This window comes from Panulirus ornatus, chromosome 5 (genome assembly GCF_036320965.1).
Source record: "Panulirus ornatus isolate Po-2019 chromosome 5, ASM3632096v1, whole genome shotgun sequence".
NCBI lineage: Eukaryota > Metazoa > Arthropoda > Malacostraca > Decapoda > Palinuridae > Panulirus > Panulirus ornatus.
In genome coordinates, this window is record NC_092228.1 from 40,321,242 (window position 1) to 40,347,519 (window position 26,278).

At 45.3% G+C, this 26,278-nt stretch overlaps 2 protein-coding genes across 2 annotated transcripts in view; both read right to left on the reverse strand.

Annotated features, from left to right (window-relative positions):
- Positions 1 to 67: 67 nt before the first annotated feature.
- LOC139748696 (uncharacterized) lies at positions 68 to 18,738 on the reverse strand. The gene is made up of 21 exons (XM_071662013.1): positions 18,572 to 18,738; positions 16,591 to 17,356; positions 15,826 to 15,974; positions 15,262 to 15,460; positions 14,442 to 14,611; positions 13,487 to 13,700; positions 12,196 to 12,396; positions 11,256 to 11,392; positions 10,330 to 10,525; positions 9,651 to 9,776; positions 8,770 to 8,878; positions 8,376 to 8,601; positions 7,694 to 7,861; positions 7,010 to 7,113; positions 5,312 to 5,523; positions 4,412 to 4,646; positions 3,786 to 3,948; positions 3,262 to 3,339; positions 1,917 to 2,066; positions 1,168 to 1,236; positions 68 to 862 (listed from the first exon to the last, which is right to left on the reverse strand). Exons 2-21 carry the CDS (start codon positions 16,622 to 16,624, stop codon positions 818 to 820), a joined length of 2,985 nt encoding a protein of 994 aa, XP_071518114.1. The 5' UTR covers positions 16,625 to 17,356; positions 18,572 to 18,738; the 3' UTR covers positions 68 to 817.
- Positions 18,739 to 22,894: 4,156 nt separating this feature from the next.
- Positions 22,895 to 26,278, reverse strand: part of LOC139748808 (salivary peroxidase/catechol oxidase-like) — a 53,279-nt gene continuing 49,895 nt past the window's right edge. The window contains exons 15-20 of the mRNA XM_071662239.1: positions 26,086 to 26,263; positions 25,276 to 25,428; positions 24,917 to 25,026; positions 24,411 to 24,499; positions 24,157 to 24,259; positions 22,895 to 23,810 (exon numbers count right to left, since the gene is read on the reverse strand). Of these exons, the coding sequence (XP_071518340.1) occupies positions 23,735 to 23,810; positions 24,157 to 24,259; positions 24,411 to 24,499; positions 24,917 to 25,026; positions 25,276 to 25,428; positions 26,086 to 26,263 (709 nt within the window). The 3' untranslated portion in view covers positions 22,895 to 23,734. The remainder of the gene's footprint in view (positions 23,811 to 24,156; positions 24,260 to 24,410; positions 24,500 to 24,916; positions 25,027 to 25,275; positions 25,429 to 26,085; positions 26,264 to 26,278) is intronic.

Genomic DNA, 26,278 nt, shown 5'->3' on the forward strand with positions numbered 1-26,278 from the left:
CTCACCTTGTATGACACCTGTGGAATACAAGTACAGAACATGGGAGAAGGTCAATCATAAGCAAGGGTTGCCAGGCATTCATTTATTATACAGCAGGTGTAAAACACAGCTATTTCTCCTAAGTGGTGCAGGCAGATGGTGAAGGGTGAGGCTGAACAGTTTTGTTCACACAGACACAGACAATATACACACTGACCTGTCTGTACCGAGAGTGATTAATAACACAGGCTAACACAGCTGTGGGAGAGCTAGATTAGCCTACACAGATATACATAACCGTGCTGTAGACTAGCCATGTGTGTGTGTACCCCCGACACATATGGCTGTGATGTAAACAAGAGGTTTGAGTAAATATTTGACATGAGCTATTCCACAACACGTGACGTCAGCAAGACTCCAGCTGCCAGAATGACGTCACAACAACACGATACAACCTCAGACACACTTGTTCCCACAACCGTGTATAATCTCAAGTGAAAAGACAATATTTCAAGGTTGTTGTGTCCATTACCTTACACCATAGACTAACAAGAAGCATCACTGGTAAGATTGAGTCCAGAATATATTATTATAACCTTCGCCTGGATTGTGTTCAGAAGGGTTGTGAATTGGAATTGTTACCTCTCTCATACCTTATAGCAGGTAATTGTAAGAGATTCATGTTGTCCATAGTTTCCTGGTTATTGATGGTTGTTTGGCTATTATCTCGGACGGTTTCCGTTTCTAGAGAATGCGTCCACTTACAAGTGTGTCCTGTTGCTCCCACAGGTGTGTTCTGTTGCTCCTACAGGTGTGTTCTGTTGCTCCCACAGGTGTCTTATATGAAGGGAGATGCAGGTCGCGATCCAGGCCTCCCGGCCACCTGTGGATGCACATTTGTCATGACCAGGAACATCTGTACACCCACGACTTACACACAGGCTCATCTGTCCATCATGACGACAGATGCATACATTCAAACACCTGTCTTAGATCACAACATATATAACTCATGCACACCTGCTCTTGATTCACTAGAGGGAACACATCTGCTGTTGTAGAACTTGAGGCACAACTGTTATAGACTCATGAAACTGAAGGTTTTGATGGGGTAAATACAATGGTATACCACGGTTCATTAAGCTAGAGGTCATTTAGGGCGTAATTACCAAGGTGGGTAGTACTTACGTGGCCTCTTGATGGGGGTCGAAGGTGGGGGGCAGAGATGGCGCTGTGAGGTCGGGTGTCTTGCTCCAGCTGAAGGAAGATGGAGTATGAGGTCAAGCATGAGGTCAAGCATGAGGTCAGGTATGAGATCAAGCATGAGGTCAGGTATGAGGTTAAGCATGAGGTCAAACATGAGGTCAGGTATGAGGTCAAGCATGAGGTCATGTATGGGGTCAAGCATGAGGTCATGTATGAGGTCAAGCATGAGGTCAGGTATGAGGTCAAGCTGTGAGGCAGTTGTGTGTACACACACAGCAGGAACACATGTTCTCCCATAACAATAGTTACACTTAATTACGAGACAAGAGGTCGTTAACTATGATCCTAACAACTGTTAAACAATTTATAATTATCTTCATTATATTTACTAAATGTCAGTGGAACAGTCTGTTTATTTCGTAGTCAGGATTTCCTTCTAAGACAATTTTAAGTCTATTAAAACTCTTTAACTTGATCAATATTACAGGTAGGTGTAACATCATGGATAATTTACAATAGAAAGATACAAAGGCAATTTCAAAATTAAAACAGCCCATTAGGTTCGAACGCTGTTAGTGGCATAGATCACACAAGCCATTGAGTAGTTAGCTGTGTTCTTACTCGGGGCAGAATCACAGATTATTATAGTCAACTTGTCGTGAGGTGTTATAATGAACGTAATGTTCTGAAGGTGAACACACGTGATGTTATATGTTGAGGTATGTACATACCAGCGAGGGGTTGGTGTGTGGGTCGCTTTCGCTGATTGGATGGGGGCTGGAAGTTTGGCTTCGCTGGATCTGTGGGGATCCCGGAGCCTGGGGGGAAGTTTCCCTGGATGCTGGGGGTGCCCCAAACGCGTACCCCAGAAGCATCTGGCGCTGGGGTGCATAACAAGGTCGTTAGTGCCAGTTAGAGGGGGGGAGGGGTAAGTACCGGGTAGGAACAGGAGGAAGTGTCAGTCAGGTGGAACAAATGGGAAAGTTCCCGTTCACCAGAAAAGTAGAGAAAGTTATTTAAGAAAGTCCTGCTTTAATTGAGGGATGGGAGAAAGTGAGAGGAACAGAACAGAAAGTCCTGCCATTGAAGGCATTTCATAAAGTGCCACCAGTGAAGGCAGTTTAGAAAGTACCACTATGTGTGGCCAGTATAGAAAGTGCCACCAGTGAAGGCAGTATAGAAAGTACCACAGTGTGGCCAGTATAGAAAGTGCCACCAGTGAAGGCAGCATAGAAAGTACCACTGTGTGGACAGTATAGAAAGTGCCACCAGTGAAGGCAATATAGAAAGTACCACTATGTGTGGCCAGTATAGAAAGTGCCACCAGTGAAGGCAGTATAGAAAGTACCACTATGTGTGGACAGTATAGAAAGTGCCACCAGTGAAGGCAATATAGAAAGTACCACTATGTGTGGACAGTATAGAAAGTGCCACCAGTGAAGGCAATATAGAAAGTACCACTGTGTGGACAGTATAGAAAGTGCCACCAGTGAAGGCAGTATAGAAAGTACCACTATGTGTGAACAGTATAGAAAGTGCCCAGTGCTTTAAACATATAAGTACAGCTAATATTTTCATTTTAGAAACATTTGTCGTTCATGAAGTTCAATTACAAGTATTTTTACTTATATATATATATATATATATATATATATATATATATATATATATATATATATATATATATATATATATATATATGTATTATTTTTTTTATTATTATTATACTTTGTCGCTGTCTCCAGCGTTAGCGAGGTAGCGCAAGGAAACAGACGAAAGAATGACCCAACCCACCCACATACGCATGTACATACATACACAGACTTACATATATACACATGTACATGCCTTTATTCATTCTCGTCGCCACCCCGCTACACATGAAATGACACTCCTTCCCCCCGCACGCGCGCGAGGTAGCGCTAGGAACAAGACAACAAAGGCCACATTCATTCACACTCAGTCTCTAGCTGTCATGTAATAATGCACCGAAACCACAGCTCCCTTTCCACATTCAGACCTCCCACAACTTTCCATGGTTTACCCCAGACACTTTATCATGAAACCTCCACTTACCCTCTGTTTAGCTTGACCAGCAACGACCATTCTGAATCTTCTTGACCCCATTCCGATGAAGATGAAGATGATCAGTCCCTTAGAGAGACAAAAAGGTGATTAAAAAAGTTATCTTTTACGTATTGGCTTCTACATCGGGTCACGATTAATGTCCTCAAAAGACAAGGCCAGTATTGTGCTACGATAACAAGTATTTAACTACGACACTTTAATCCACGATAACTTAAGTATTTAACTACGACACTTTAATCCACGGTAACTTAAGCATTTAACTACGACACTTTAATCCACGATAACTTAAGTATTTAACTACGACACTTTAATCCACGATAACTTAAGTACTTAACTACGACAACTTTAATTCTTTCAAGATAGATTCAGATTTAGATTTAAGATCATTTTGGTCGAAACTGAATGATTTCCCGGATTTACAATAACAAAGACGCATTGGTTTTTAATATACTCTTGTTTTCCACCTGAAACATCGAACCCTCACAGACCAATACGTTTCAGGTCATATTTACCGTCCATGAATTTAGGACTTGGAATATTGGGTAGAAGTCTGGCTTCTTGAAGCCTAGCCTGAGGTAGGCCAACATGGCGAAGGTCCAGGTGATGTCGAAGAAGATCATGACGTAGGCAGCACCTCCACAGAACGAACCGTAGTCTTCAACAAGGTTGTCTTTCCTGGAAGAACAAGAGCAAGGCCGTTAAGAGGTCGTTACGAGGCTGTTTCAGTCATGGGTTGTTAAGGGGGGGGGTGTTGTTTGCTGTCATGGGTTACAGGGTTTTGTTTGGGGTTATGGCTTGTTACGGGTTCTTTGCAATTATGGGTTGTTACGTGGGGGGGAGGCTTGTATAGTTATGGGTTGTTAGAGGGTCTTCTTTGCAGTTATGGGTTGTTTCAGGGGTCTTGTTTGCAGTTATAAGTTGTTAGGAATCTTGTTTGCCAAGATGGTACAAGGTCAATTACTTCGGAGGGAAGAAGTAAGATTGGCTTTTGTTTATTGGGAAACCTGTTTATTCACTTATTCATTGGCCTATTTATCAGAGTAATGTTGACTTAATGGGTGGATTGAGCGAGATAAGACGCTACAAAGCACAGGAGGGAAACATCTAATTTTGAAACTAGGACATGTCTCTGACAGACCTGAGGGCCGGAGTGGACATGTTCGAGAGAACGACTGTGGCGCCGACGATTGACACCAGGACGAAGACCATCTGGAAGCTGAAGAAAACAATTTTGGCGGGATTATACCACGATATGAAGCAGCGGGGGTCGTCGCCTAGGTCCATCATGAACATGATGTAGGTCAGGCCCACCGAGATGAAGGGAAGACCCCAGGAAATGGCCACGTAAGCTTTGAGTCGGCCGCCAATGACGCCTGGAAAGAGACAGGCTTGTCTAGGTTTACTACGCCCTAGAATGTCTATATACCACTATTTCAATGTCCTAATATTAATATATACCAGCATGATACAATGGTCATATAGTAGTCTCAGTATTACTGTATCCCAGCATTACAATATATAGATATAGTGTCATAATGTCCAAATATGGCTGGCGCCATATTGTTGTTTGGATGTTGCCAAAGGCTTCATCCCATGCGAATATATATATATATATATATATATATATATATATATATATATATATATATATATATATATATATATATATATATATATATTATCCCTGGGGATAGGGGAGAAAGAATACTTCCCACGTATTCCCTGCGTGTCGTAGAAGGCGACTAAAAGGGAAGGGAGCGGGGGGCTGGAAATCCTCCCCTCTCGTTTTTCATCTTCCAAAAGAAGGAAGAGAGAAGGGGGCCAAGTAAGGATGTTCCCTCAAAGGCTCAGTCCTCTGTTCTTAATGCTACCTCGCTAATGCGGGAAATAGCGAATAGTATGAAAAAAAAAAAAAAAAAAAAAAAAAATATATATATATATATATATATATATATATATATATATATATATATATATATATATATATATATATATATATATATATATATATATATAAATATTTCATTCGCTTACTTACCGGAGACGATGGCTTGAAATGAGGCAATCCCCAGGCAGAAGACCCAAGCCCCGGCAGCCTGGTAAAAGAAGTGGATAAGGGTTCCTATGGCCGTGCAGCTATGCCGGTCCTCACGGACGCCGTGGAGATCGCTGGCCAACATAAATATGGCTCCCAGGAACACGGCCAACGCCAGGTGCAAGCCCATCAAGTGGAACTGGTCCTTCAGGTCACTGGTGGTTAGGTAAGGTGTCCGGTCAGTTGATATGAACTGTTATGTCTTTGATGTGTAAGGTAGTTCACTCAGTGCGTGCATGTGAATTAACGCCGCAAAGAATGATATTTTGAAACGCATTAATTCATCAGTGTCATGTAGTTTCATTTATTAACGTGCGTGTTTCCCTTTAACAGATGTCACTAATTTTAGATTCACAAAGCGATGGCATAGCCTAGCTTTTCATATAGTTCTACTGCATCAAATTGTCTGATTACTACGTCAGTAGTTGTGCGAGTCGGTATTACCAACACTGAATCATTATATGGTGCTAAATATAACAATCACATATTTTTTTTAATGGGTTGTGAGGGTTTCTTGGTAAAGCTCATTTTATTTCTCCAAACTTCTGATCTTATGTTGTCACAATTCGATCATACATCTTTCGAAAGATGTATCATTACTTTTATTTATTTATTTTTTTTTAATGCAGCATCGTAGATATAATAAAAAGAATAGCATTCTCATCATCAACCATGATCCCATATATTAAATTTTATAGTAAATTATAAAATAGCAAAATAGTAAAAGAATACTAAAAGAAGTTGACCTAATAACCGTCAGAGGTGACAATCGGAAAGATGAAGTATCTCTGGTAAATATTTATTTAAAGTGATTTGTGATAAAAAAAAATGCGCTCGAAAGCGATGTTTTGAAACTATGGAAATACAGGAACAGCTCGGGCAACAACAGGTGCGGTTAAATGACCCTGGTAAGTCTTTTTGAATAAATCACTGAAATGATTGTTCCCTCCCTGATTGGATGATCTCGGGGTTCAGCCATATTTACATAATGTTTACAAACTTGCATGCTGGTTTGATTTTATAAAAAATGGAGCAAATTAACCTTTTTTTGTGTTATGTAGTAAATCCTGAAGTGCCACAGGTTACGACATAATGCAGGAAGTTATTTAATTTGTGTCATACAACCGGATATTTGAATATTTCCGTGCTGGCATGATGTCATACCGTATGTCGTTTATCTATTATGAGAGTCCGCTCATTAATAAACGTCATGCAGTTGCTGTGTCGCTCATCGCATTCGTTATTACACAACTGCTACTTGCATGGCAGATTGTTTATATCAGTATGGGACTGCTAGCACTGAAATGTAGCTTCTAGTACAACAAACGAAAGACATTGCATAAAACAAGGCTAATGTTTTTATATAGTTAGGTACATTATATAGCTAGAAGTTGAGATGTCTAATGTCCTCAGAGATTAAACAGTGATTGCCTAACCTGACATTGTTTTGTTTTTTTAAATGTATCTTCCACCTTCCTGATGCTTGCTTTAATCACCCATCTTAAGCCATACAGTATTCACTTCGCCCCCAAACGTGGGTCCAGAATGTGCATTTAAACTAGGCTAGGCTTGTGGATTGCCACTGGCTATGGCTGACCCATCTATCTATCTATCTATCTTCGTCTAGGCTGAGTGGCCTACCTCGAGATGGCGATGACGATGACGTACAAGATAATGAAGAGGAAGGACAGGAAATATCCGACGTACTTCAGCACCGTCAGCCACGTCTGCTCCTCCGGCACCTCCTGCAGCAGATGACGGACGCTGAGGTTAGCTCACCCATTTGTAGTGTTGACATTATGATCTTTGTAGCAAAATAGAGGTTCAAGTAGTATTGTTTATTGTTTGTAGTGTTTACATTATGATCTTAGGAAAATAGAGGTTCAAGTATTGTTTATTATTTGTAGTGTTTACATTACTTTAGCAAAATAGAGGTTCAAGTAGTATTGTTTAATGTTTGTAGTGTTTACATCATGATCTTTGTAGCAAAATGAAGGTTCAAGTAGTATTGTTTATTTGTAGTAAACTGTTTACATTATGATCTTTGTAGCAAAATAGAGGGTCAAGTATTGTTTATTGTTTGTAGTGTTTACATTACTATCTAGCAAAATATAGGTTCAAGTAGTAGTATAAATTGCTTTAAATACTGCATGGGCTTCTGACATTCGCATTTGTTCTGTAAGTAGAAAAAAATATTACCCACGTAGTTATTTAAAGACTTAAAGTTGTGGGTATTGCATGGGTGCTAAGACCCATGTTATTACCACTAGGATCTGTAGATGGTGTACGGTCGACTCTCCTAGCCTAGGGTGAGCCATCACCTACCTTGGGTTCGACCATTTCGGCCAGGATGGTGTAGGTGCCGAGGTGCGCGCAGGCGCACTTGGTCCAGCGGTCGTTGGTTGCAATGACGACACAGCCGTCCGTGTCCCAGCTGCCGAAATCGCTCAGCAGGGGGTTCCACCACGCGCAGTACCTCCTCTCGAACTGATGCTAGGAGAGGCAGGCGAAGATAAGCCATTTTTCCTCCCACAGTATTTGAGGAATTTGTTAAGGGTTATATATTTTATCATCCTTAGATGTTGTCTATCACCTGTGAGGCGCGGACTAGACTATAATTACCCACTATAGCTCAGGACTGGATGTTTTATTTACATTCCGTCACAGCGGTAGATTACGTGATGGAGTTTGGGGTAAATATGGGTGATGTTTACCCTTCATCTGTCAAGTTAAACTGGGTAATGGGAGGTTAGATTATGGAGGTGCAGCGAGAGTAATTTGGAGCGAAAAAAACAAACACAAAAAAAAACAATACCCTTGTGTTAAGAAGTTGGTCGTTATGCTTTGGAGTAAGAGAAATTTCTGGTGGTTGACGATTTGGCTGAGGTCGCGCTGGTAACACTTCGTAACAATGTCTTGTGGCTGCCATACATCTCTCTCTCTCTCTCTCTCTCTCTCTCTCTCTCTCTCTCTCTCTCTCTCTCTCTCTCTCTCTCTCTCTAATTACCTCCTTTGCCACGACATTCTCGTGGAACTTCAGCGTCCTCGTCTTGAACGAGTGGTGGCCGAGGTGCCTCAGCTTGATCCTTATCGGGTGTTCGAGCAGGTCCTCCGGTTTGGGTTGACATTCCGGGTCGTCTGTCTGGTCTTCCTGGCCTGGCGGGGGATCGGTCGCCACGTTGACCGTTAGTGTCCGGGAGTTGAGCGCGTAGGGCCGGTTAACAGGCAGTCTCCTGTTGGAAGGAGGAGGGAAGAGGCGGTGTTATTTGGTTAATTTTTTTTCGTGCTAGTCTACTCTTAAAATGACGGATAGGCTCTAGCCACGATGGTACCGTCGACGTAAAGGTTTACATATGTGCTTCATGACGCGCACGTATATAGGTCGGTAGGTCGGTACTTACGCGGGGTTGACGGTGGTAAAGGCAGAGAGGTGGTAGGTGCGCGAGTAGATGACGGTCAGGCTAATGTCCCGCTCACCACACGTCTCCTCCGCCACCACTTCGTGTGACACTGCGGGGTAGACGGGCGGGTGTTAGTGTGTGGGAGGGGAGGGATGGGGTATTTGTGAACACCTTACGCCAGCTCTGAACCCTCTCAGTACTACAGCGGCTTAACCACCCGGTTAATTGTACTTCATCGGGTTAAGTCTTCGTGCTCAAAGGGGTTAAATCGTCAAAAATCGAAGAGTTAAGTCGTACTCAAGAGGGTAAAGTCGCCGTACACGAGGGGTTAAATCGCTCTACTCCAGGGGTTAAGTGTCGTACTTAGAGGGTTAAGAAGCATCAGTTATTAGTGCGTAAATGTAGTTCATTGAACTAGTCATTGCATGACCATGGTCATGAAAAGTCATGCCTTGACCAGAGTTGGTGACCTTAATGCAAGACAAAAATGCATAAATGTATAATATTCAAGCATGATCCAGGTGTACACATGACCTCTCTAAGTTTTGACTAATTCCTTGACCTTTGACCTGACTTAATGTTCAGGTTAGGGGTCACAGCCAGTGACTTCAATATATGACCTTAGCCTGTGATCTGCATGCATGATAAAAGTGAGTACCCTCAGTGGGTTAGTTTACTTCAGTGTCTGATACGAGTGCATGACACTGTCCACATGACCCCCTTTTTTATGACCTCCGCATGACCTTCGTAGTTTCTTTGAATGACCCGCTATGTGTCACCTCTGCATGACCCCTATGTATGACCCCGCCGCATGACCCCCCCCCCCTCATCTATGACCTGTGCCCTCTGGACGCGCCTGCTGTTCCATCCTGCTCACGTACCAGCCACGCGATCGAAGGGGAAGTCCCACTCTTGCAGTCTACCGATGACGCCGTAGTTGGGCGTTGTGACGTAGTCTCTGTCGCTCGCCCGCCACTGGCTCAGATTGACCTTGTGGCCCACGAACACTGTGAAGTAAGGAGGGGAGAAGAACTGGGTAGAATAGACATGGGTACATCTCGTTTTTAGCTGGCTGTCTGTCTGTCAGTGATATCTATCTCTATTTCTCGTCAATAGCAATAAAAGTTCTAGGTATATACAGATGGAAAAGAGAAATTAAGGCAATAGTGAGTCATATATATATATATATATATATATATATATATATATATATATATATATATATATATATATATATATATCATATATATATCAACTGACTGTTATATTTCTCTCTTGTGTCTCCCCTGATGTGATTAGTACACGAAAGTGCACTTGGGAACTTATCGTGTTTCATTTTCCCCGTGGACTCATAGGAATATATATATATATATATATATATATATATATATATATATATATATATATATATATATATATATATATATATATATATATATACAGTGCTTTAAAGGGTTTAACGATGTGTTTTGATGTACGTTCGTCATCAGACCAGACCACCATTATTCCCGTGTGAGTAATTATGTAAACGATGACTGTTGTGATCACAACCATACTGACACTTGTTCTCCGTGATCTTGGTGAGGTTGAGGAAGAGGGACGTGTTGTATCGGGCCTGTCGCATGAGGTTCGTGAACCAAGAGTTCATCTGTTGTATGACCTTGGCTGACCCGGGGTTGTCCTTCTCCCTCTGCAGCGCCTTCATTTTCCCGATGTTGTTCACCCCGAAGAGGTTGCTGAACGTCCCCACCAGTTTCTGCGGATAGGTTGAACTCGTGAGCAGCACGACGCGTCGGTACGAACCTTGGGCGCGACAGACGGCACCGCGGTTGTGCGACCCTCTGGCGTGGCCTGTCAGTGACCTGGACCTTAAGCTGGGCAGGTCAGAGACCAGACGCCATGCAACCCAAGGGTCGTACCGTCGTGTCCAAGGACTTAACATCATGGGTGGACCAGTTGTTCTGTATCTGTGTGGCTCTAGATGAACCCCTTTTGATCACTCGTGTCTCTACGGAACTACAATACCCTTGATAACAATTGGACACACTCAGTACCTGATGATGCATAGCGACTCTAATGTTTCCTGGAAAGAGCCATGCGGTGTTGGCAATACTAAGGCATGAGCGGTGGTTACACGTCACCTTTGACCGTTAGTAGGAGAGTGGGCCAGGGCCCGTATGCAGAAAACTTCTTAGAGTGCTTAAGTATGCTTAACCCCAAAGAATTATATTTAACTTTAAGAATTTTGCAAGCATGTTTCTGAAAGCTGCCCTACGCTTAAGTAGTTGCTTAGCAGACGACAAATATGTTGACCCAAACTGCATTTCATACTTCTTAAATCTTATGCTTAAGTTTTGCTAAGCATCGTGCTTAGTCCTTTTCTGTGTGGCACTTAAGTCACTTGCTCAGCTAAGCATAGAAATAAGCAGAAATCTAAGAATTTTTCTGCATACGGTCCCAGGAGCCCGGACCACAGCGCCACTCACCAGCATCGCGTTACATTGCTTGGGCGTCAGTTCGCTGGGAAGGTCCTTCTCCGTCAGCTTGCTCACGATCCCCAGGATCGTCTGGAAGCCCTTGATCTCCTGAGCCTGCGTTTGCTCCGTGCTCGTCGGTGCTGTTGCTGCGGAGACACGAGAGAAAACGACTCTCTATACTGAACAGATCTGTGGTAGTAGTCAAGCGAGAGTCGTGTTAAGCGTCTGATTACTAGTCAAGCGAGAGTCATATTAAATGTCTGATTACTAGTCAAGCGAGAGTCATGTTGAACGCTTGAATACTAGTCAAGCGAGAGTCATGTTGAACGCTTGAATACTAGTCAAGCGAGAGTCATGTTGAACGTTTGAATACTAGTCAAGCGAGAGTCATGTTGAACGCTTGAATAATACCCTGGGCCGTTCTGGATGTTGGGGGTTCATTCGAAAGTGTGTTGGTAAACAGGTTAAACTTTAGGGCACAATGAGGGGTTCAGTTTGGGTGTGACGCCCACAGGCGTTCAGTTCCCTCCCCCAAACTCCGTTTTCCTTGTGGTTGAGTGCTCAGCTCGGCCCCACCCACCGTACCTGAGACTCGATGTGACACATGGCGGCGTGGATGCAGATGTCGAGAGAAAAGATAAAAGAAATAAAAGACTTGCGAGAGATTTGAGATAGTGCGCTGTGTGGTGTACACAGCAGGTGGATGTCTTAAGCTGTGTGGTAGAATGGCGTCGTGTGCAGACCGGCACAGACTGTGGGCCTGGCTCACCGTCCGTTTGAAAACGGTGGCAGCACCCTTGGGGGGGGGGGGGGGGGGGGATATAGTGACGTGACCTTTAATTTGACCCTTGAGGGTCAGGTCAAAGGCCAGGCCGCCCTACCCAAGGGGCCGCACAAGGTGGCGCTCTGGGGCAGACCAGCGAGCGAGAACGTGATGTGGGTGCCTCACCTGTAGGGCTGGACTGCGTTCCTTGGGAGGTGGTGATGGTGGTGGCCATGGTGGGCGGCGGGGCGTTGTGTGGTGGGTCGTGGTGGGCGGTGATCTTATCCAGGCCGTTGTACAGCACCGCCAGGGTGTCCAAGTTCATCGTGTCGGCCATGTCCACCTTGTCCTCGAAAGATGCCGGGTCGTCGCCGGCGAATTCCTCGGCTGTAGAAGGGTAGAGACAAGGCCAAGAGGTCATACAGACCAAGCAAGAGGTCACACAGACCAAGCAAGAGGTCATACAGACCAAGCAAGAGGTCATACAGACCAAGCAAGAGGTCATACAGACCAAGCAAGAGGTCTCTGTGCTTGAAGAGGAGCCACCTAGGGACCTCCTGTTTTAACAGACCAAGCAAGAGGTCTCTGTGCTTGAAGAGGAGCCACCTAGGGACCTCCTGTTTTAACAGACCAAGCAAGAGGTCTATGTGCTTGAAGAGGAGCCACCTAGGGACCTCCTGTTTTAACAGATCAAGCAAGAGGTCTCTGTGCTTGAAGAGGAGCCACCTAGGGACCTCCTGTTTTAACAGACCAAGCAAGAGGTCTCTGTGCTTGAAGAGGAGCCACCTAGGGGCCTCCTGTTTTAACAGACCAAACAAGAGGTCTCTGTGCTTGAAGAGGAGCCACCTAGGGGCCTCCTGTTTTAACAGACCAAACAAGAGGTCTCTGTGCTTGAAGAGGAGCCACCTAGGGACCTCCTGTTTTAACAGACCAAGCAAGAGGTCTCTGTGCTTGAAGAGGAGCCACCTAGGGGCCTCCTGTTTTAACAGACCAAGCAAGAGGTCTCTGTGCTTGAAGAGGAGCCACCTAGGGACCTCCTATTTTAACAGACCAAGCAAGAGGTCTCTGTGCTTGAAGAGGAGCCACCTAGGGACTTCCTGTTTTAACAGACCAAGCAAGAGGTCTCTGAGCTTGAAGAGGAGCCACCTAGGGACCTCCTGTTTTAACAGACCAAGCAAGAGGTCTCTGTGCTTGAAGAGGAGCCACCTAGGGACCTCCTGTTTTAACAGACCAAGCAAGAGGTCTCTGTGCTTGAAGAGGAGCCACCTAGGGACCTCCTGTTTTAACAGACCAAGCAAGAGGTCTCTGTGCTTGAAGAGGAGCCACCTAGGGACCTCCTGTTCCTAATATCAAGTGCTGAGATGTGTTTAGTAAAGGATGACCCGTCCACCCCAAACCACCCCAGGACCCGCCCGCCACGCGGCGCCACCTTCGTTCTCACGAGCCACGCCACAGACGCCACCTCACGGACTCTCACCGTATCCGCCGTAGAAGAAGATGACCTCCGTGTCGTTGAGTTGTCTGGTCCAGGAAGCCACTTCATCGAAGGAGGCGTCGTTGAAGTCCCTGTAGACCTTGTTGTCGGAGTCCCTGTGGCACCCGACCATCACCTCCGGCGGAGACAGGGCCCCTTTGGCTTGCGAGCTCTCCGGTACCCTCTTGTGGGCCACCTTATCCGTGTTGACGTACAGCTGAGAGGAAGAGAGAGAGAGGGAGGGATTACATGGCTCGGAGTGTTCAGGAGTGCAGCTGGTTGCAGGAGAGAGAGAGAGAGAGAGAGAGAGAGAGAGAGAGAGAGAGAGAGAGAGAGAGAGAGAGAGAGAGAGAGAGGAGGTAGAGGTAGATTGGCGAGGTAGAGGTAGATTGGTTCAATACCAGCTGCCGAGAGATTAAAGGTGATGTGATTATCACCCCAGGGAAAACATGGTAGAATTATCGGTGCAAAGATATTTGAGGATATTTTGGCTTATTAGGGTAATGGTAGTCTTGGAGGACAGTGGCGTTCCGTTGTAGACGGATGAGAGAGGCAAGGACGTAAACACTTGGATATATACAGTCTCCCAAGTGGCCTATTGAGATTAATACTTTGACTTCGTATGGCAGCTAAGTTGATTTAATCTCGGTCGGTCATTTGTGAATATTTAGGAACTCCAGGCGGGGTGACGCTGCTGTGGAAAAAAGGGGAATGAAGGGGAGCGGTCGGTAGGGCAAGTGCCTCTGGACAGTAGAATTGGAGGAAGATGAATATATTAAGCTTGATTTTTGTTTTGATGCATATAAAACCCACAGAGCATTTGGAAGGAAATTCTCTACCTTGTGATCAGGACGTGTGACTGAACACTGCCTCGTGGAAGACCCGCGACACATGTGGGGTATTATACACTGCAGGGAAATGGCTTGGTGATGAACGAGTGCCACTTGACTCTCCTTACCTCAAGGCCGTCAGTTCGGTGCCATCGTAGACCAACATTCGTCCAGGTTAGGTCGAGGATGTGGCCCACGGAACACACCTGCCAGAACTGGTCTCCGGTGGACACCACGCCACACAGCCACAGTCCTCTCTGGTATAGGGACATCCCGGGGTGTCCTGCCGTGTCCCCTCCTGTATATACACACAGTGTTACCACTCTGCTATCATCATAACCCCTGCTGGTTGCCATGTGATGGGAAATGGCGATGTGATAAGCCATGCTGACATAGTGATGTGATGATACAAGCATTTCACATGTGTTGATGGCATTACTGTAATACTGTTGCTTGCACTCCTACCACTGTATCAACTGTATTTACTGATGACTGTAATTTCATGATGAGGTTGTAGTTTTTTAACTGTTGGAACACCAGGAGTTGATACTATGTAGATTAGATCATCAGCTGGTTTCTTCCCATTGAGCACGACGATACAACCCTTAACTACGATGGCACGACCATTGAGGACGGAGGTTGTAACCCCAGGGTCGTCCCACCATGTTCAAAGAGTCGTACCACCGTGTTCAAGGGTCGTGTTCGGGTGTCGCGCCGTCGTGTTCAAGGGTCGTTCCGTCCGCATGCATGGGTCGCACCGTCGCATTTGAGGCTCGAAATCATACTTTAAAAGAGATTGATTCCTAATTTGTTTACACCTTCGGTGCTGCGAGGGAAATTTCGGACCACCACCACCTCCCACTCTCTCTCTCTCTCTCTCTCTCTCTCTCTCTCTCTCTCTCTCTCTCTCTCTCTCTCTCTCTCTCTCTCTCTCTCCATGGAACTCACCGGTGGAGATGATGGTCCTGATCTGCTGCGTGGGGTTCAAGTCGTCCTCCACCTGGATGTTGCTTCGTTCCACGTGGTCCCAGTCGTCCTCGCGGAGGGCCGTGTTGTACCAGACGCTCATGCTGAACCCCAGCTCGCAGTCGGCCGGGTTGGCGGAGCACTTGTCCGCCTTCTGGTTGTACTGCTGGTGGACCTGGCACTACGTAGGGGGGTGTGGGGGGGTGAGTACAGTCAGTGTTGTGTACACTACGTGATGGTCACACACACACACACACACAAGATGTTATGACGGAAAAAAAAGAAAGATATTCTAGAAAATTAGGGGTGGGTTAGGGGTGGCCTCACGAGTGTGAAATTCCTTCCCCATTCGTTTTACAAAAAAAGGTAATATTCCAGCAAACACTCCTCCCCCTGATCCCCCATACGACCAAGAGATTGGACGTCTTCCATCTCTTGGTCACATGTTAACTTGCCACAGAGGGATCATACAGGACTATATTGCTGCCGGAACGTAGTATTATATAAAGAGCAGCAGTATTATCTCCAGCCACCAGCCACCGTTACCTGTTTGGCAGAGGAGAGGAGGCTGATACCGTAGCCGAAGCCGAACGGACCAGTCACCACGAACAGGTTCGTCTGGTCACCGGCCGAATCCGTCATGTTGTTCGGGATGTTTTCCCAGTAGTACCGGGTGGTGTAGACATACCTCACCTCTGTGTGGTAGGGCTAGGGTTATGGCCGTGCTGTGGTAGGTGGTTTATGGTTGTGGTTGGTGTGTGTCTCTCTCTTTGTGGGTTGAGGTAGAACGTTCATGACACTTTCTTAATACGAAAATACGACATTGTTGAAATAGGGGAATTGGGCCTCAATTGTTCCAAGACTTAAAGACGTGATTTTCCGAAGGTAGAAACTAGAAATGTTTGTTTACTCTAGAGGTATTTTCAAGAAAGAATTCTTACAGTATGTTGGGAACAGTCCAGTCACTTGTAAACTACAAATTGAACATTTCTTGGAAAGCGTGTGGCTGGAGGCCAGCAGGCTAGGCAAGAAGCTGAATGGGGATTTATAATCTTGGCAAAACACTGACCACCTATACGTCGAGGAACCGAGGCGTTTCATAGCATGAATTTCTGGTATTGAATTTTTATTCATTGAGTTAGATAATTACTGTAATCGATTTAGATTAGCCCCATAAGTACCACGGTCTGACCCTTGATGACATGGCTTTTGACCCGACCATTATGGGGTAGGGGATGGTCAGGTCAAAGACCAGAGCGTCATACGCAAGGGTCGTACCGGCGTGCTGTAGGGGGGTTAGCTACGACTTACCCATGTCAGGGAGCGGGTCGTACCTCGTCAGCATCGATGTGTCCGACTCTGTATCTGCATCACCACATAGGGGGAAAAAAAAGACGTGGGATGGGAAGAAAAACTCATTAGAAAAATATTAAGGATAATGGCGGATGTGGATAGAGCGTGGGAGACATTATTTACACTGGAGATGGAAACATTAGGGAGGAAAGAGAACCGTTATGGGATGCTGAAAAGACTGTGAATAGAGAGAGAGAGAGAGAGAGAGAGAGAGAGAGAGAGAGAGAGAGAGAGAGAGAGAGAGAGAGAGAGGGTATGGGATATGCAATCACTCGTTTGATTTCCCACACACACGTTTGTTCATCCTAAAGCTAAGTCACTCGCCTGACCGTGAGGTTATTCTAAGCTGTGACGTCTATGTAGATCATGTGATTATCTTTTATCAATAGATTTACATACGTATTTCAGTACTTTAGTGGCTGTCAGGCCAGAGATATGGCGCCTGGATAGCTGAGAATACCTCCAGAAAGGACTTATACACCGTTCCCGTGGGAACTGTGTTTACATATTGGTTCTACGTGGGTTAGGTTCGTCGTGGTGAAGCGATCGTCTTCGTCGGTCAGACGATGTGAACTGCGTCAGACTCCCGGGGAGGGAGAACGAGCTGACAGGGCCGTCAGCAGCTCCGGGTGTCTCGTGACCAGTTCGTCAGCGAAGTGAGAGCAGTGGTGCCCCTGGGAAGTCATAATGCTGACGGCGAAGCCCCCAGACCTCTTGGGGAGACCTGTGTTGATAGACCACAATACTACAGTTGTAGGCTCTCGTTTGGCTCATGATTAAAGGAAGACGCTTAATATAAACTACCGGAAGAACCAATATATATATATATATATATATATATATATATATATATATATATATATATATATATATATATATATATATATATTTGTTTTTTTTTTAAACTATTCGCCATTTCCCGCGTTAGCGAGGTAGCGTTAAGAACAGAGGACTGGGCCTTTGTGGAATATCCTCACCTGGCCCCTCTCTGTTCCTTCTTTTGGAAAATTAAAAAAAAAAAAAAGAGAGGGGAGGATTTCCAGCCCCCCCCCCCCCGCTCCCTCCCCTTTTAGTCGCCTTCTAAGACACGCAGGGAATACGTGGGAAGTATTCTTAATCCCCTCTCCCCAGGGATAAATATATATATATATATATACACTAAAACTGATAGCGTCATGAAATCAAGTGGACCCAGATCAGTTGAGAGGGGTCGCCATTCCTGGCTTGACCCATTTTTTCATACAGGTTGGGTCCGGTGTCTTACCTGGTGTTGGTTAGGTTTTTCGTCTGTGTTCTCCGTGTTTTCGTGTAGGTATTCACCCCCCCACCCTCCCCAGATTATGTGATTCAGTTTTAACTTCAGAATATTGGGTGAAGAGATAAATGATCAGTATAGTTGGTCAGAGTTGAAGATAACCCATCGAAGATGATGGTCCACAATCCTTGAGCAGGACTGGTATGACCCCTGGATGTGACGGCCTCACCTTTGACCTAAACCTTAAGGATGAGGTCAAATCTAGGCTGTCATACCCCGAAGGTCGCGCTCCCGTGCTCAAAGGCGTGAGAGTAATGCATAGAAAGGCTGTGAAATTTACCTATGAGACAATAATTTGCTCTGTCGTACAGAGACATTGAATTAGAACAGTTAAATACAGAAGTCAGATTGTATTATTACTTTACCCATAGTTGTTCTAGCTGGAGCGGTGGTAAACTCTTATATATATATATATATATATATATATATATATATATATATATATATATATATATATATATATATATATATATATCTTCCGTGATAAAGTACCTGAAGATTACTTATCTAAACCACTTCCATTATATTCCTGGGGTATATTTTCAGCACGACACTTTGCCTCTTTGGCATAGGATTATAACAGTAAACACATTTTTGAAAACGATGTTGACGAAGACAAGAGACCTTATATTGAAGCGGGTGCTCGCTCCTAAGACTGCTTCAGTTCAGGCTGCTGTAGGATACGCGTGTGAAGGATGTGTTAAGGATCCGGGCCGTCAGGAGGATTAGAGAGGTTCCTGCGTCGTGGATGGGGTACAAGAGACTGGCTTCCAGGGGTCCCGGGGTTGAGAATGTGGTTGGTAACCGCTCACACCGTCGCCACAACACTAGACAACCCTCCCTCCTCCCTCGCCGCTACACCCCCGATCAGGAGTGATGTACATACACAGCGAGTGTATCTGATGGCGCCCGAGATTTAGGTCGACAAGAAATTAATCGTCAAGGTTTTACTCGCTGAAAAATTTTACGACCTGAGTGAAAGGTGATTGTTTGGTATGGATGATTTTTACATTTATAATGAGCGTGGGGAACGCAAGTCATTTCTTGTATTATAGTTTTTTTGCCAAAGAGGTGGATTTTTATTGCCATATATATATATATATATATATATATATATATATATATATATATATATATATATATATATATATATATATATATATTTATTTATTTATTTATTTATTTATGTATATACTTGTACTTCCTGCTCCAAGAGTCCCTTGTGTCTTAATGAAACGCCCGCAGCGCTCAGGTCGTCGGCCACGTCCACCGGGCGGGACCATACATACCTCAGCCGATATCGCGATGTTGGCGTGTCCTTGTGGGGAGTTGGCTGGGCAGTTGGGTGGCAAGCGTTCGGTGTCTCCGGTGTGGCAGTTGCATCGTGGGTTTGAGTGGGTGTGGTGTGTGTGGGGGGGTGGGTTGGTCTTGGGATGGGTTATGTAGACGTAGATCGTAGACGGGAGAATGTGACTCGTTTTTGTCTGGCGAGTGTGGTTTCTGATGGGGGTTTGTTTATATCTTGGTGGGCTGGAATGTAAGACTGGGTTGTGAGGGGGGTGGGTGGGGGCGAGATCGCTTTGCGCTTGTCTGGTTATGTCATTGTGTATGTGTGTTGTCTGCGTCTTATTTGTTGGGAGGTGGGGGGGGGGGAGCTGTGAGTCGAGGATGCTGAAGCGTAAGGGGGGGGGGGGGGTGATGCGGAGGATTCAGTGTCGCGAATGTAGGAATTGGGGTGGTTTGCGCCGACGTCTTGCTTCGTGGTGAAGGTGTCCAGGTGTTGGTCGTTGCTAGGCAGCCCAGCGTTGTTCTGGGTCCTCTGCCGTAGCTTTCTCGCATGTATTTATGTATTGGTATGATTTTTTTTTTTTTGTTTTTTTTTTTTAGTCGTAGAAAAATGACAGTTTGGTATGGATGATCAAGCGGTTTGCAGGATGACAAGCTGCGTAGCGTTGCCAATACCGTTATAGATTTTCTTTGGCGTTCGCGTTGGTTACGTTGCTCTGTTGTGGCAACGTGGACCAGGCCTGCCAACCCTTCTACCCCTGCCTAGGAGTGCTGTCGTCGCTGACCGCCAGGCCTGCCAACCGTCCTACTCATGGCCAGAACTTATCAACACTGTCCGCTGGCGAAGTAATGTCTTTGGACGAGTGTTGAACTACCAGTTTGTGCTGTACGGGACCCCATCTTATGTAATTGTAAGAGTGTGATGGTAATTAATGAATGAAGTAAACAATGAATGACGACCTATTGATTGTGGAGCACATACAGATGCTTAGAAAGGTTGATTAAATGTTAAATGATGGTTCGAGAGATTAGGGGGGGCCCCCCACCCCCACAAGAGTAGAACAGCCCCACAATACAGTATATGGAGCTGGTGTACAGCTCATCTTGTATGTACATTCTGGATCTGGACAATAAAAGGCCCTTTTTTTTTCTCCGTAAACGCTTTTATTTTTACCAAGAGTCGTTGTTTAGACTCCTGTGTTGTAATAAATATATACATTATATACATTTATTACTCTTATTAATTTGTGATGAAATATATATGTATATTTCTTAACAATCTCTAGACATATGGCTATACAGGACTGAGCTAAAGAGAGGGTTGTTCGGGTTATGTGTAAAACACAAATAAGGCAAAATCTGGTTATAATAATGGCTTAAGGTTTATATGACATAGTCTTTGTGTCTCGTCTTATGCACAGATGTTAGATGATTTAGATCATTCACATTTTATATATATATATATATATATATATATATATATATATATATATATATATATATATATATATATATATATATATATATTGGAAAGGATCACAATTTTGCGTGTGATCAAGTATAATCCTATGAGTCCACGGGGAAAATGAAACACGGTAAGTTGCCAAGTGCACTGTCGTGCAATAATCACATCATTAGGGGAGACACACGAGAGAGATATAAGTCAGTTGATATACAACGAAGAGACGTAGCTAGGACGCCATTTGGTAAACATGGACAATCGCATGTTTACCAAATGGCGTCCTAGCTTCGTCTCTTCGTTGTATATCAACTGACTTATATTTCACTCTTGTGTCTCCCCTGATGATGTGATTATTACACGAAAGTGCATTTGGGAACTTAATCGTGTTTCATTTTCCCCGTGGACTTACAATATATATATATATATATATATATATATATATATATATATATATATATATATATATATATATATATATATATATATATATATATATTATACTATTCGCTATTTCCCGCATTAGCAAGGTAGCGTTAAGAACAGAGGGCTGAGCCTTTGAGGGAACATCCTCACTTGGCCCCTTTCTCTGTTCCTTCTTTTGGAAAATGAAAAAACGAGAGGGGAGGATTTCCAGCCCCCCGCTCCCTTCCCTTTTAGTCGCCTTCTACGACACGCAGGGAATACGTGGGAAGAATGCTTTCTCCCCTATCCCCAGGGATAATATATATATATATATATATATATATATATATATATATATATATATATATATATATATATATATATATATATTATTATATATATATATATCCCTGGGGATAGGGGATTAAGAATACTTCCCACGTATTCCCTGCGTGTCGTAGAAGGCGACTAAAAGGGGAGGGAGCGGGGGGCTGGAAATCCTCCCCTCTCTTTTTTTTTAAATTTTCCAAAAGAAGGAACAGAGGGGGCCAGGTGAGGATATTCCAAAAAAGGCCCAGTCCTCTGTTCCTAACGCTACCTCGCTAACGCGGGAAATGGCAAATAGTTTAAAAGAAAAAAAAAAATATATATACATATATATATATATATATATATATATATATATATATATATATATATATATATATATATATATATATATATAATTCCCTAGGAATGATTTCTATGAAAGAGCCTTGGAGTTATCCAGGGCCTTTCAAAGGGCTTCTGCAGCCCAAAGCTGCGCTGCTTCCAGTAGCAGGATAATGTAGACTCCTAAAGAGTGAGAGAGTATCTTTGACGCGGCCTGTACTCGCAGTGACACAGCCTCGCCAAAGGCGGGGTCTGGTAACACCGAGAAGTGGCCAACCACTTGAGCAAGATGGTATCATCCATGAGTACAGCGGGACGACCTCGGGGATATGGACGGCGTGACCTTTGACCTGTTGATCCGTCAGGGTGTGGGCTGGACGCCCCCGGGGTAGTACCGTCGTGCTCAAGGGTCGCACCCTCGTACCCCTGTGGTTAAGAACGTATTTCAGTGTTCGCGTAACATGTTCATAACATGAGGTGCTTACGAGATATATACGATAGCTTGATACTGCTTGATGGAGAACAGAGAACATCTCTGTAGTTTGAACGATGTCATTTGGCTCTCCAAGCGATGAACGGTCGAAAGCAAACGTAATGAAGTGATGAAAGTGCCAATAGCACTGGATTTACGAGTTATGGGGGAACTGCGTATGTTATTGATGCATGCGTATATTGCTTTCGCGTAAGCAGGCCGATTATTTTCCTTTTCAACACAGTTTGTTGGAGACCAGTCTAAACTTAGCGTTCATTAGCATTATAATTTTTTTTTTTTGAATACTTGATCACGATGGTCACGAGCCACGGGTATGATGGCCTGGCCTTTAACCCTATGAAAGGTCAGAGGTCACGCCAGCATGCGTAAGGGTCGTTCTGCCGTGCGCTGGAGGAGGGTCTGGTTGTCGGAGCGAGAGTTCGACTGGACTTATATAGTGTTCATGCCTTCTGATTCCGTTAATGGCTTCCGTTTCATTTGTACCAAGGCTGTGCGTGTCATTCACTCTAATGCCATGGCCTCTCTTCGACTATTCCTGTTGCTCTGAGCAGTGACCAACCTCCCGCTTTTTTTTGTGTGTGACCAACCTCCCGCTTTATTTTTTTTTTGTGACCAACCTCCCGCTTTTTTTTGTGTGTGACCAACCTCCCGCTTTATTTTTTTTGTGACCAACCTCCCGCTTTTTTTTTTCCTTTTTTTTCCCCTGGCTGGCAAGTCTGGATGTTGGTGAGAGGTTGAATGTAGCTTACTTTACAAGAAAAAAAAGTATATTTGTATGAATTTCCCCTCATTCGAGCTTAAGGTAAGGGGCCACACATGCAGAGAAAACGTGGGTAGGCACAGGTATATATGTGTGTTATAGGGCTGGACTTTCCCTCCTTGCTTATACAGTGCTCGTAATAGGCGGGCAGGTGATTAACACGCCCTCGCACGTGTCATTGGGAGATTTTGCGGTAGTTTGAAGCACATGCTTACAGGTGGTTGATATTCCGGGGTTGTACGGATATGTTTGGGACGTCTGGGGTTTAAGACTGAGAAAGAAAGCTTTATACAGCGTTTGGTGTCCCAGGCGGGACTTGCGAGTTGGGATATGGGTCGGATGAAGAACATTTGGGACGGAGGAGGGAAGGGATTATGTGGCCGAGCACGACGGTACGACCCTTGAGTATTAGGTCCCCGACTTTGACTTGACCCTTAACCCTTAAGATTCCGTCGTACTTCAGGGGTAAGTCGTCGTAATGATAACGTCACATGGACCGTCGTATTACTACCCATGGGTCGGACCGTCGTAATTCAAGGGACGCATCGCCAACTGTAAAGGAGGCTTACGAGACGATGATGATATTGGGCGCGTGGAGAACAATACGTATATATAGATTGATATTGTCTTGAGGTCGTGTTTGGCGGGCGCTAGCCACCTGGAGTGCTACTTGAAGGATGGAGTCTTAACAACAAGTTCTTGATATGGACGGCAGGCGTTACTCTCGAGGTCCTACTTCGGGGAGGACCTCCATAGAAAGAGTTCGGGTTCGGGTATGGCTGGGCTGTCGCATCTCACCCGTTGGTTCCTGCCGAAGGGAAAGCACAAGGCTAATTCCTCACTACTGCTACACACACACACACACACACACACACACACACACACACACACAACAACAACAACAACAACAACAACAACTTATTGTGTTATAAAAGTCTGGATATATTTGCCATGAGGGATTTCTAATCCACTTGCTACCCTCAGGTCCACGAGAGAACTTGGATTATATCGGACAGGTGGATAAGTGGACCAGCAAGCGTGTAAAAAAAAAAAAAAAGGAAATTGCGGGACAGCACGATAGATGAAGACAGGGTTGTTATGATGGTAAAACACTGGGTTGTTAGGATGGTAAGACACTGTTGGAGGCGACTCACAGTCCCCGAGGTTGGCGGAGGGCGAGGGGCTGGACGTATCCAATGTCGCTGGTGGCACACAGGACTCTGGCCCAGGATATCTTGCGGATCTCATTAAGTTGACCTGTGGGGAAGGAAGAATTGACAGGTCTCGTGCATCGCTCCGTCTTGGAGTCACTTATTCACTTATCAAATATGTTTATCGTCATTATTAGTCTTTTATTTATCTCTAGGTTCAGGAAGGGTTTTTATAAGGATTGTGTTGATTTGTTTACCTTCGCTGAAGGAGGTCGGCATGTCGGCGAGGTCGTAGAAGAATCGGTCGCCCCGCTTCAGCCGGGTGAACTGGTCCCCCACGATGCACCTGTGGGGTGGGGGGAGATGATGCGTCAGAGGGACGGACAGGGTGGGGTCTGTGCGCATGGCACCACGTATCTCTCTCTCTCTCTCTCTCTCTCTCTCTCTCTCTCTCTCTCTCTCTCTCTCTCTCTCTCTCTCTCTCTCTCTCTCTCTCTCTCTCTCTCTCTCTCTCTCTCTCTCAATAGTGTTAAGGCCAGACCACCTGGCTTCTTGGACCTTTTGGGTCTCCGTGTAACTTGATCTCTCTCTCTCTCTCTCTCTCTCTCTCTCTCTCTCTCTCTCTCTCTCTCTCTCTCTCTCTCTCTCTCTCTCTCTCTCTCTCTCTCTCTGGCAGCTTTCCCGCGTGACACAACGCCCCCTTTAACCTGCCCTCGAACATAGCCGCCGTCGCTGCTGGCTTCCTCCTGCTGGTGCGGTTTACCTGAAGGTGGGGCCGAGGATAGAGCCAGGGGCGTTCCTCTCGGAGATGCCGGCTATGAAGGCGTCAATGTCGTCCACACTCTCGTACACCTGCTGGAACGCCCTCACCACCTGTGTGTGTGGAGAGGGGAGGTTAGTAGCCTCACCGGGGAGTAAAGTCTGTGAAAGTACACTTCCCACCTGTGTGTTGGGAGAGGGGAGGACAGTACTCCCTCAGTAGATGGGTAAGTAGACCTCTCTCTCTCTCTCTCTCTCTCTCTCTCTCTCTCTCTCTCTCTCTCTCTCTCTCTCTCTCTCTCTTCTCTCTTTCTGTATCTCGCACTTGAGTAGCGTCGAAGGGGACCTCGACCGAAGACTTACCTCTCGAGGCATAACGTCCAGTAGGTCCTCGAAGGTCTTCGCCCTGGGCAGGCCACAGGCCGCCCTAAGGGTGTTGTAAGGGGCGATGGCGTGGTCTCGCCCCCGCTGGATGTTCAGGGCGACCAGGTCCATCCCAAAGGGCATCTCCGGCGTCTGAAAAATCGTGGACATGATGGCCAGGTGTGACGCATGGACGCACACGTTCAGGCGTGACGCATGGACGTACACGTCAGGCGTGACGCATGGACGTACACGTCAGGCGTGACGCATGGACGCACACGTTCAGGTGTGACGCATGGACGTACACGCCAGGCGTGACGCATGGACATACACGTTCAGGCGTGACGCATGGACGTACACGTCAGGCGTGACGCATGGACGCACACGTTCAGGCGTGACGCATAGGCGTACACGTCAGGCATGACGCATGGACAAACTCCGCCATTACACTCACAGCATACATATACATATGCGTACATACAACACTTTACATGCGTAAAGGTTTGCAAACAACACTTGTATACATTAATGTGTATACATACTTCACAAACACACATCATGTAGCAGCAACAACAATGAACACCAGGCATCGTACACTACATCTCAGGAATAATCCTAGGACGCCAAAAATCGGCAGAGTTAACTGTAAATAATTTCACCTGTATTAAACCTGTGTACAGTAGAGGGTTGTCGGGGTGGACAAATGGCCAGTTTACGGGCACCCACATTCCTAGTTCTCCCCTGAATGGGAGGAGCAAGGAAGAAGGATTTACACTGAGGAAAATGTGAAGCGCGTACGGACGCCCTCACCTCGAAGAGCCTGTTAGTGAGAGCCTGGGAGACGAAGTTGTCAACCTTCTGTGCGGGTTGGGTGCTCAGGCCCCTGAGGAACTGCTCGAGCTTGCCCGGTGTGTACACCAGCCTCGGGTTGTTGAATTGTTCGGGAAGATCCAGCGTCTTTATGTGTCGGCCCTTCTTGCCTACCAGCCTGTGTGACGGGAGA

Bases quoted from the DNA above. Each gene is read 5' to 3' on its own strand.
- LOC139748696 (XM_071662013.1), bottom strand. From the start codon at position 16,624: ATGCTGACGAGGTACGACCCGCTCCCTGACATGG. The intron at 12,397-13,486 runs GTGAGAGTCCGT...ACCCTTCTACAG, and splicing joins CTTCTTCTACGGCGGATACG to CCGAGGAATTCGCCGGCGAC. The intron at 8,602-8,769 runs GTAAGTACCGAC...TCCTTCCAACAG, and splicing joins TTTACCACCGTCAACCCCGC to GAGACTGCCTGTTAACCGGC.